Raw genomic sequence first — 12,743 nt, forward strand, 5'->3', positions numbered from 1 at the left:
TCACGAAAAAAAGCCAGAATTGTGAACTACAAAGTCACATTGTTATGTAAAGTTGCCATTGTGAGTTTAAGTTGCTATTACGAAAATTATGTATTTACGAGAGTAGCAGTCACAAGAAACAGTTGCTATAAAGTTAGTTTTTGAAAGATAGTCGCAATTGTAAGAGAAAAGTCACAATTCTAAGAAATAAAGTTCTCTTTACAAGACATTGGTGCATTTATGTGATATGAATTTGCAATTACAAGAAATATTAACACATTAAACACATTTTAGATAAAGTCGCAGTTACGAGAATCAAAGTTGTGAGATATTAAGTTACATTGTGAGAGGTAAAGTCCCAATGACTAGAAATAAATCACAGTTGTAAGATAAAGGCCCGGTTTCATGCTTAGATTAAGCCAGGATTAGGCCTGGGCTCAATTAAGTCGTTTTTATAAGCGTGCCTTAGAAAGAACCATTACTGGTGTGCATCTTGAGACAAAACAATGGCACTGACATATTTTAAGATATATCAGTACAAGTTGCTTTCGATTAAAACAGCTAAAACATGCATTTTAAGCGTCTGGGACTATCTTAAGCCTTGTCTGTGAAACTGGAGGATAAAGTGTGAATTACAAACTGGAACTCTAAGATCTCTAGAAGATGAACTACCTGACTTGTGTATACCAATATCATTAAACAAGATGTATGCATACGTGTTTTTGTGATTGCCTTTATTTGTTTTGTGCTGCAGTGAAGTGTGTGTGCTGTTCTAAACTAGAATCATTTTCTCAGTTTTCTGAGTGGCCAGTACAGTTCGGCTGGGTTAATTGGGATGCTGTCATACGTAACAGTACTGGACAGTGAGCAGCAAGGAAATGGCAAACGCAGAGAGCAAATTAGAGTCCTTGCCGTCCCCTCTAGTTCGCTTCAAAACACACACACACACACACACACCTGACTGACACAGTGCAAGGTCAATATCTTTTATTACGTTCAGGCTGACCATGGAGAATCAAAATGCGATGCACACACACTTTGCAAATAACAGCTTAGTGTGCGGATTTGGATTAACAGCTAGTGGCCGACATATTCATCATGTACACAAATCTAATTATGAGGGTAATTGCCTACAAGGGACTTTATTGGTCCCTTATAATAAGTCTATTGTCTGTCGGTGCAGGGGATCACAAAGCTCTCTATTGATCAGTCATGAATACCGCTATAGCTCATGCGACCATTAATATGGATATTTTTCAGGGCTCTGAATGACTGGGTCAGTGTCGTCGATAATGTCGGCCACGGTACAGAGCAGAAACGAGAGCCTCTTAACTCTTTGCGTGTCTTGTCTTTCTCTCTTTCTCTCTCGCTGGCATATTTAATTACAGGCGTTTAATTGGAGAAGTCGACTCTGTGCCGTCCGTAATTATGGCTCAGTCTTTGGAGGCTTTGTCGCATCGGGCCCCTTGAGCTCATATTCTCTTCGCCGTAATTCAATTAGATCCGTCACATAGAGCACGGAAGCCTCTCAGCACCGCTACGGCATGCTATGCACTGCTTTTAGTATCTCACAATGCTAATTTATTTATCTTTTTAATTCTTTTAAATCATAGCATATGTCCTTTGAGAGAAGATGAGTACCGGAAAAAGCTCTGTTGTTCATTTCAAAAAGACTATATGGACCCTTGAAGCACATGTACATTGCCATGACGTTTATTCAACACATGCATTTTCATCTTAAAGTGACAGGGATGTTTTAAAGAATTTGTTTGTTTCAACTGTTTTGTACATGAAAAGTCAATGGGGTCCAAAGCAAACCTATTGGACCCCATTGACTTTCAGTGTTGAAAGTACAGTAATACAGATTTGGGATGGGTAAACAAGTCAGGCAGTTATTCTTCTAAAGAATTGCAATTCTCATAACTGAGACTTTATCTTTCACAATTGTGACTTTATTTCTCATAACTGTGCTTTAATCTCTATCAATGGAACAATGTAAGTCACAATTTTGTATTCGTTTCTCATAATTGCAGCTTTCTTGCAAATGCGACTATTTCTCATAATTGCAAATTTATATCATATTTTTCTCGTAAATGCAACTTCGTTTTTTAGAGTTGTGACTACCCAATTGACTACCCAATCTCTCACAAAGTACCCTCATATCTCACAATTTTGACTTTCTTGGATCTCATAATTGCGACTTTTTCGTAAAAGATGCATTTTTCTCTACATTTTACAATACTGCTTTGTAGCTCGCAATTTTGTCTCTCGTAATTGCCAAATTACTTATCGTAACTGCAAGTTTTATCTCAAATGCAACATTTGAACATGCAACAGTCATACAGGTTTGAAACGAAATGAGAGTTAGTACATTTATTTTTGGGTGATCCTGATTTTTCAACGAATGGAAGATGGAGGTCTAGCCTCAGGTCTTGGCCCCTGAAACATATTGTATATCACTTCAGTGGTCATAGCAAAATAATTGTGATGAAAAATTATAGAAGGCATATAGGCCTACCATGGTGCCGAATGTTTGCAACATTTTAATGCATTTACATGCTACTTGCTTGCGATGATCCTTATTTGTTAGCCACAAGTATCAGCTAAATGAATATATGTAAATGTCATTCAAAGAATACTATGGATTTACCATGGTACATGTGCAAATAGTAAACATCACCATCAAAATCTTAAAGTGGCGCTGCTGGAATGACAGCTTGGATGCTGATGAGATGAACCATCATTCTGTTGACTAATGGCAGATCGTCTCCTGAATGCCAGTGACGGAGTTGGTTTGTCATGCGTTGGCCTGCTTTAAAAAGAAGAAGAGGAGGTGGTACAACAGAAGGGGTGTGTGTGTTTGTTTGAACAAGAATGAAATCGTGCCAGTACTGTGTGTTCTCAAGACAGCATGTTCACATGAATGCCATTTTAGGACGACATTGTGTGGAATATGAGCGTTTTGGATCTCTGTAATGGTTATTATTTTAATGTCATTTTAAATTGAGAGTTGGGAAGTAGGTCAGAGAACTTGATCTCATAGCATGAAACTCAGCCCACACACACATGCTGCTCTTCCCAACACATGCAAATAGTGTTTTTTTAACATCGAGTTAAAAGTTTGAAGATGTTAAGGCTTTATGAGGAAAAAAGCCTGCGGTCAAATATAGAGAAAAAAAAGAGATTTTCACACAAAATTTGAGAGTGAACATTTGCCCCATGCTTTATGGTTCTCTAGTGCCCCCTAGTGCTGTCATCCGTTTCATTACCAGATGAAATCACCTGAGCTGGTGGAAATGAAGCAAGAATTAAAAACCAGCTTGTGAAGGTCTAAAATATTTCTGCGATTTTGGGGTCAATGAAGTGATGGAATTCATTTAGCTTATGCTTTTATCTAAAGCGGCTAATGTTTTGCCTGGAACTAGGAAGCTGTTCAGAAAAACATGACTTGAATACAACTATTTTATGATGAACATTTTTAATTAAAATTCATTTGGATAAGTAAAAGAAAGTAAAAAAAAAAAAACAGATGTGTAGGTGCTCTTATTGAGATTGTAATACAGAAAAAGTCCCTTAGAATGGCTGAAATTCTTGAAGGAAAAAAACGTTGGAAAATCTGTTTGAAAATATATTTTAAACCCAGACCATCATGACTGTGTGTGTGTGTGTAAATAACTTTAAATAAATACACAATGTACACTCAAGGTTAGTGTAAAGAAAATATTACTATTTACCTGATGGTTACACTCCTTCACATTTTTAGAGAGATAAAATATGCATCTTATTTTTGTATTCTGAATTTCTTTAAACTAGATTTTTTTTTCTAAAGATTTTTTCACTGAACTGTTGCCACTGACCCATATCTATGTTGTGACTCTCTCCTTTTCTTTGTTACAGATATGGAGACATGGTTCCTAAGACCATCATGGGGAAGATCTTTGGCTCTATTTGTTCTTTGAGTGGCGTGTTGGTGATCGCTCTTCCTGTTCCTGTCATTGTGTCCAATTTCAGTCGGATCTACCATCAGAGCCAACGTGCAGAGAAGCGGCGCGCCCAAAAGGTACCCTACACCAGCACGGCCCACGACCCCTGACCTCACAGCGCTAAACGGAGCTGTAGATGTTCTCTTGAAATACAAGCTGGTCTGGCTGTGGCAAAGAGATTAGTCCCTGACAGGACCATGAACACACAAGCACATAAATGACACTGGGATAGTATTTAATACAACTTGGCACAACGTGCTTGTGACCCAGATGTCTGCACGCTGAGTGGTGTGTGTGTCTCTGTGGTATGTTAACTGCAGGTCTCTGTGGAACCATCATTTCTAGTGCATGGCCAGATCTCATCCCGTACTTCAACACAGCAGACAGAAACACAAACACACAGAAACAAGACAGACAAGCAGAGAGAAACTTTGAGAATTGCAGATATAAAGAAGTGATGAGAGAATAGAACAAAAGAGAGAACGGCCACATACACACTGCAAATTTTAAATGCATAAGCGTATGGAAGCTCGTTTTCACCGTTGAGTTAAATATTTAAAAAGTCATTGCGACATTTTATCCCACAATTCCCAATATCAGAATTGTGATAAAGTCGCAATTACCTTTTTTATTTTATTCTGTGATGGAAAAAGCTCAAAATTGCAGGTTATAAACTCAAAACTGTGAGAAATACAGTCAGAACTGCGAGTTTATACCTTTCAATTCTGGCTTTTTTTCTCAGAATTGTAAGATATAAACTCACAACTGTGAGTTATAAAGTCTGAATTGTGATAAACTCGCAATTCTTTTTACAAATTGTTCAGAATTGTGAGATAAAAGAACTCGCAATTGCGAGAAAAAAGTCAGATTTGCGAGATTTTATCTCTCAAATTGTGAGATAAAAAGTTACAATTACCTTTTTCATATTGTTTTTTTTATTCCATGGCTGAAACAAGCTTCCATACAAGTTAATCTCCTTAATACTCAAATTTCGTTATGCCTGGAACCAGTGGAGAAAATAATTTTGGGTTAGCTGTTATCTCAAACTTTAGTAACACTTTATTTTAAGGTGACATAGTTACACGTTACTGCGTGTACTTACTATAGTAATAACAGTAAATTATGCATAATTACAAGTAACTTACCCTAAACCAAAACCCTAACTCTATAGTAAGTAGGCTACGTGTAATTTATTAAATATTACTCAGTACTTATTTGAGTAAATTCAATGTAACTACGTTTCAATTAATTCCCAAACCTCAATTAATCTGATTACTTTTGCAGTTAAATTTAAATGCAAGTTTTACAGCCCATCTGCACAGCGACTGCCATTATAATCAACGTGAAGCTGTCCGCGCGCACGCACTACATTTATAGTCGATGCATTAGCCAGACGTGCGTAATAATTTCACGTGCGTACCGAAAACAGGAGTCACTTCTGAACATGCAATGATTGACATAGTGGTTTAAACCTTTTCGTTAGCAAACTCATCTGTCAGCATTTAGTAAACCAGATTCTATTGTTCATGCCATTTAAAGTAGTTTTGTACGTACTACGCACAATTATTTGGTCATCATCAAACTTCTAAATGACAGAACTCTGTGTACAAGAGGAGTCACCGCTGTATTTAACTGCAGTGTGTACTTGGCCAATGAGACCAGGCAAGGAACAGATGCTGTGTTCCAGCCTGTTCTCCTTTGGGAGTGATCAGAATACAGACGTAGTGATATCACATCATGTCTCATTAGATGAGTGTCTTCTCTTAATTTAGCTGTTCTTCTCCAGCCACAAGTAGTTCAGATATCCAACTGCCCCTCTGCGCATGGATAAACAGTACAAGCAGTCCACCCAAGAACAACAGTCTGTTTATCCAGTTAACTGGGAACTGAGAACGAGAATAGAAGAGGGGAAAAGGAGGCAGGAAGTCAAGTTTGTAACAATACCAACATTTCAGTAGTCGATATACCATTACCCTTATAATTTTACAATACTGAAACTTAAACAAAAATAAACTCACTTTTTAAGATGTTGATACTTTAATGAATAAAATATTTATAGCAGTCTGATATTTTGACACAAATTGCAGGTTTTTGTTCTGGCAATCTATCTGGAGATATAAAGAATAAAAAGCATGAAAAGACTAAAATTCTAAAAAATAAAACATTTGACATCATTTTATAAATATAATTCTTAATTATTCTATATCTATCTATCTATCTATCTATCTATCTATCTATCTATCTATCTATCTATCTATCTATCTATCTATCTATCTATCTATCTATCTATCTATCTATCTATCTATCTATCTATCTATCTATCTATCTATCTATCTATCTATCTATACACACACACACTACTGTTGAAATGTTTGGGGACGGTAAGATTTGTAATGTTTTTGAAAGGCGTCTCTTTTGCTCACCAAGGTTGAATTTATTTGATCAAAAGTACAGTATTAACAGTAATATTGTGAAATATTATTTCAGTTTAAAATAACTGTTTTCTATTGTAATATATTTTAAAAATGGAATTTATTCCTGTGTTGGCAAAGCTGAATTTTCAGCAGATGTTCTGCTGATTTTGTGCTCAAGAAACATTTCTTCGTATTATCATTTGACCAGTTGATACTTAATATTTCTGTGGATAATATTTTTGATGAATGAAAAGCTCAAAATATTTATTTGAATTAGAAATCTTTTGTAACATTATAAATGTCTTTACTGTCACTTTTGATCAATTTAATGCATCCTTGCTGAATAAAGGTATTAATTTCTTTAAAATAAATCTTACTGAAGCCAAACGTTTAAACAATTTATATATAATTATTATTTTTATATGACTGTATTTTTATATATTTTTTATTTAATTTATTTTATATATGGTGTCAAAATATTTGCTCCTTGCAATGTACATCAAGCCACGTTACAGAAAGACTGGTATTGTTACAATTTTTATTTTTATCAAAGTACTTTCAACAGAGAACATATGACACATTGCCATTCTTCATGTCAGACATGAGCATGCAAACCTCCAGTCACATTCACAGCCACATTGATCACGAGAGGAGGACGTGTTAGGCTAAACGCACGTGTGTTTGTCCACCTGAACAGAAAACCAGGCTTGCTAGAATTCATGCAGCGAAGAGCGGTGGTGCTAACGCTTATTTGCAGTACAAACGCAATGGAATGCTGGTGGACGCAGAGGAGGAGGTAACGGTGGAAAGCAATTCGCCGGGGTCTCTCTTAATGGAACGTGACATGATGGGCTGGTGCTGGTGCATGTGGACCCCTCTTCCCCCCTGGCCGTTCACCTCTCCGCCAGGGGGCCGGGGTCCAGCAGGGCTGTCCCCATCACGCTTCAGTGGTGTTCCTCTAACTTTCTATCTTTCTCACTCTCTTTCGCTCTTTCTAACGCCTAGACCGGGTACGCCGGCACCTCTTACTGGTGGCTGGTCATGAGACCATCAATAATCGTGTGTCCTCTTTTCCAATGGCAGTGCGGTGCATGCGGCTCTGCCTTGCGGGGGCCACTCCCATCCGCTCCAGTTCCAACGGGGCCCCCTGTTTTTTACTGCAACCCTTTTCTCCATCTACTTTATCTCTTTATTACTTTTTGTATCTTGTCTACTTGTTTTAACTGCTTTTTTCGACAACTACTACTCATGCATTTTTGAGTGAATTTCTCTCCGGACTGGTTTTTGCTCGCTCTCTCTCACTCTCTCTCTCTCTTCATGACATCATCAGAACTCATCACATGGAGGAATGAAACTGTCTGAGCTGCATGTCATTGATTGGCCAGCATCTAAACGGGAGGTGGGGTTTAATGTGAGGCAGAGACCATGAGGCGTGTTGATTGAGTGCCTGCTGATCATATGCAGGTTCTCGAAGAGCAGCGCCCTAGTCCGGGGGTGTCCAGTCCTGCTCCTGAAGAGCCACTATCCTGCACAATTTAGCTCTAATACTAATTAAACACACCTAAACCGGCTAATTTGGCTACATCCTAAATTACATACGTCCCTACTATATAGTAGGCGAAAAACAGTATGTGAAGACAATAGTATGTCCGAGTTCACGGTATTTCATAAAACGGTAGTCGAAAAGTTCCCAGATGTCCTACTACTTCCGGCGAGATTCTGAAATGCGCATCTAATGGACACTTTATCCCATAAGGCCACAGAAGAGAATTTGTGAAGGGACACTGGTAGATTACATGACAATGACAACATTCCTGGATTAAATTCATACTATATAGAACATACATCGCAAAGTACGCAAAAGAAGTACCTACTCAGAGGGAATACGATTTCGGATGCGGCCTTGGGAATTGGATTGGTGTTGGGGTAGGTTGGAGCTACAATCTGCAGGACATTGGCCCACCAGGAGCTGGATCGGACACCCCTGCTCTAGTCGCCTGGTCACTGCGTCATGGTGATTCATTAAGGCTGTACTGAATTTGGGTACGGTGGCCGTCATGGTTCAAATACAGCAGACACTCATTTAGACAAACTTTTCCAAATACTGCTTATTTTTTCAAATGATTAGTATCTATACACAAATTCAATAGACATTTACAGACACAGAATACTCTTGTACCTGTTGTCCACTGTTTTTGAACCTAGAGCTGTCCGTCAATGTGGTAATGTTGAGAGAACAGGACGGGGCAGTGACCTAACGCCCACCATTGTCACAATGAAGTGGTTAAACGTTCCTCAGCATTGTTTCAACATTGCTGGATCATTGTGAGAATGCAGGCCTTGCTGTCATTGGTCTAGTCTTTTCTCTTAGCTTCTTTCTGCTCCGATAGGTTGATAAGCAGTGTTTTCTGTTTCTCCAAAAGGCATCAAAACAGGCTGGCCAAGCTTTGGTATGTAAGACCAACCCCACTTTTGAGACCCAGCATCACCATCTCCTGCACTGCTTGGAGAAAACCACGGTAAGAAACCTATGGAGAAACCATTACACATACAGTAACTGGAAGTTTTTCTCAGCAATTCAGCGTTGCCATTATTTGATCTTTTTGATGCACAGTTCTCCTAAAAGGCACACTAAGCACATCTGTAAGAATGTGAGAAGAGGTTCTTCTACAATTTTATATTCTTTCTCAGCTGTTTTTTTAGTACCTTAAAGAAGGTTCAATAGCTACTGGACAGGTGTCTGTATTGACTGTATTTAAAGTGGAAATGAAAATTATGTTATCATTTATTCCACTTCACATTGTTTCAATCCTGTATGACTTTCTTTCCTCATAGGATCACAAAAGGAGAAGTTTGGCATATTATCCCAGGTGCAAGAACAGACACTGTAGAGTTACAAAAAAAAAAATGCTTAAAAGTATTGTGTAAAGTACATACAAATATTTAATACAACTTATTCCCAAGTACAAGTGCTATTTTACAGGTTTAAAAAAAAAACTATGTGTTAACAGACTGAAATTTGAGTTGATATTAGCTGACGTGATCGGTTATGACATGATAAGCAATGCTTTTTGGCATAATTGAAATTAAACATGGCACGATTTCGTTTTCATAACGTTTAACAACCAGTGCCTGACTTCGTCTGCACCCTTGTGGGTTTGCCCTCTCGAGCGAAATCATTAGTCAGGCACTGGCATGAAAATGACAGCCACTGTTGTCCCCTGCCAGCTAGACTCACGACAGTCTAGAGAACATACTGTGACCCATTCTTGCTTTCCTAGGGCACTAGACTTGAGACATTTGAAAGGAAAATTCCAGTGTCCTGCTGAGGATGCAGGACTGTTTGAGAAACAGCCAAAACAGTAAATCTGGATTCAAGGACAACCTCTGATCTTTGTTTTGACTGGCTCACATTATTAAATGCTTGTGCAATATTTGTTTTAGAGACAAAGGGATTTGAGATTTACCATTATTCTTTAAGTTCTTGTCAGCAATTACTCAAACTAATGAGAACTCAATTTAGACAAAGCACTAAAAACATAAATTGTGCACAAATGCATGCAGAAAAACTTCTGTATTTAATTATTCCATTCATATATGTTTAATTAATATATATTAATGAAATATTTCCAGAGGTGTAAAGAAAACCATACTTAAGTAGAAGTACGGCTACCTTACAGTGAAAATGGCTCCATTACAAGTTACAAGTCACCAATTACAATACCACTTGAGTAAAAGAGTATCTGATTTTAGCAGCACTTAAAAATTTTGATCATACTGAATGTAGGCTCAAAGATGCACTAGTCCTCGTCACCTCAGAGATATGCCAGTGAAAAACAAGAAACAGCTGATTTGTGGGGAAAGCAATGACACATTTATTTTCTAAAATCAAAATAAAACTCAAGACCTCAAAATTGCAATAAATCAAGGTCGACATAACAGCCTCTTAAACATCTACAAACACCCAAGTCTCAGTTAAGCTCAAGTGCTCGGAAAGGGCATAAGTAAACCTATAAGGTTCTTCAATATAACGGATAAATATAATAATGTTGAGTAAAATTAAAGAGTCAAAGCCTACTTGCACTGGACGTGCTGGTTTCGGCCTCATCACCGACCGCAGTCTTGTCCTCATCTCATTTATGAAACTCCTGCGATTCACAACTACCCGCTAATGCACTTGCATTCGCATAAAGTAGCCTTGTTGACAAGTTTGGGTGAGTAAGGGCAAAACGCACAAGATATTGTACCTTCAATGCCCTGTAGATGGCGATATCACTTCTTTTGTAGCAGAAATAAACTGCTGCAGAAAAAGTTAGCACTACTCATCACAAATGTATTGGAGTAAAGAGTACATATACTTATTCAAAAATGTAGTCAACTAGAGAATAAAAGTTGCTAATATCTTTGATACTTTAGTTAATAATCATTACCCACAATAATATAATAATCAAATACCAAAATCAATCCTTAAAGTGATAAATACTTCCTGTTTCGTTTTCTCTTTCAGAATCATGAGTTTGTGGATGAGCAAACCTATGAGACGAGCTGTATGGAGGTTTCTCTAGCGAAGGCGTCCATGTCGCGTTCTTCCTCGATGTCTTCATCTCCGCACGGTCTATCTTCCTGTTGCACACGCAGAAACAAGCGCAAGAGCTTCAACGTCCCCAATTCCAACATGGTCGCCGGCCGCAGGGGCAGCATACAGGAGCTCAGCACCATCCAGATCAGAGAGAGACCGGTTAACAACAGGTGCTCTCACAGCACTCATGCACACTTACACACACATGAGAAGGAATATGATGATATATTGGCCGTGTATATTTATATTGTTTATGTTAATTTGCCAAGTAAAATATTTGATCAATAACATCAATAACAAAAAAAGCCATAATTCTGCAATCTGTTGTGCATTTTATTATGTGCACATTATACTGTATGCTGTGTTGAATGTGGAATGCAATTTAAATGTGAAGTGTACATTTGTAGAATGAAGTGTATAAATCATAGTATGCAATATGTAGGCTAGTACATAGGATGGAGAATGCATATTAGCACATATATTTAGAATGTATAATATGTAGAATACTATGCGTAATGCATAATGTGCAATATAATAGTAATCCATAGTATTTAGGATGCAAATGTTAAATTAAGTATACCGTGCATAATTTGCAGTGTATAGAGCAGTATGTATGTATAGTGAATAGTAGTATGCAATATGTAGTGCATATGATGTAGAAAGGTTATTAGTACATAATGCAGTATGTAGTATACATAAAGTGTAGAATACAATGTGTAATGCATAATATGCAGTATTTATGTACATATGCATAGTATGAAGTGTATAATGGTTAGTATGCAGTGTTCAGAGTGTTTAGTTCAAAGAATGTAGAATGCTGTGTATATTACATATAATTTAGTATACATAATAAGTAAAATACAGTATGTAGAGCATAGCATCTAGTGCATATAGAATGCAGTGTATAGTTTATTGGTTTAGCATGCATAATAAGTTAACGCATGGTATGTAATGTGTAGTTTATAATATGCAGATTCTGTTTGGATCTGGGTATGTGAAATTGTTCCCATAGTGATTCACGCTGCTGGAATCCTGTAAAGCTCCAGTTGTGACTCTCCCCATATGCCAGGATACTCTGGGAACGCTATCATGATTCCCTCCAACAGCTGGGGGAATTTGCCCATCAGCTGGATTGTATTCTCACCCTCCCTCTCTTCCTCTCTCTTCCAATGCAGCCGCTCCAGTCTCAATGCCAAGTTCGAGGAAACGGTACCCCTGAACTCGGAAGAGCAGTCCTACATCACTGCCGCTGTCATCAGCATGCCTACCCCGCCCGTGACCACTCCCGAGAGTGGAGACCTGGGCAACTGTCCCGACTTCTTGCAAAGCAACATCGTCAGAGTGTCAGCGTTATAGACCATGACCACTATCCTTTCATTTTATTTTTTTGGCGAGTGGACGCTGCAGCGTAAAGGATTGATGGAGCCCCCTAGTGTAGTGGAGGAGGCATTGCAGCAGGATGGGCCGTAGCTGGACCTTTTTTTAATCAGCTCCCGTCCAGAGCTCTCAGTCTCTGCGAGCTCCATCAGCTCAACCTCTAGGCCCATACATCATGTGAGGAAAATTAGAGGAAAACAATGACCATTTTGGTTGTTACCACTTCTATGATTTTTCAGTATTGTGTGTCTTTGAATTCGTTGTCTTCAGTTTGATGGAATTGCGAGATATTTGGGACGAATAAGGAGTGTACCAGCAGGGGCGGGATTTTACAAGCTTTTAGACAGCTCTACACACACTTTTGATACTAAAAAAAGTAAAGCTGGGCTCTACTAGGGTATGCGGTCGGAT

The 12,743-nt window shown here is 38.2% G+C and overlaps 1 protein-coding gene across 1 annotated transcript in view; it reads left to right on the forward strand.

The window, feature by feature from the left end:
• Window positions 1-12,492, forward strand: part of kcnd2 (potassium voltage-gated channel, Shal-related subfamily, member 2) — a gene marked incomplete at its 5' end in the record, with an annotated part of 112,603 nt that extends 100,111 nt beyond the window's left edge. Inside the window, 5 exons of the mRNA XM_081363373.1 lie at window positions 3,877-4,039; window positions 7,074-7,172; window positions 8,800-8,895; window positions 10,884-11,125; window positions 12,131-12,492. Of these exons, the coding sequence (XP_081219499.1) occupies window positions 3,877-4,039; window positions 7,074-7,172; window positions 8,800-8,895; window positions 10,884-11,125; window positions 12,131-12,311 (781 nt within the window). The 3' untranslated portion in view covers window positions 12,312-12,492. The remainder of the gene's footprint in view (window positions 1-3,876; window positions 4,040-7,073; window positions 7,173-8,799; window positions 8,896-10,883; window positions 11,126-12,130) is intronic.
• Window positions 12,493-12,743: the final 251 nt, after the last annotated feature.

The sequence above is a fragment of the Scardinius erythrophthalmus genome (genome assembly GCF_964197995.2).
Source record: "Scardinius erythrophthalmus genome assembly, chromosome: 4".
NCBI lineage: Eukaryota > Metazoa > Chordata > Actinopteri > Cypriniformes > Leuciscidae > Scardinius > Scardinius erythrophthalmus.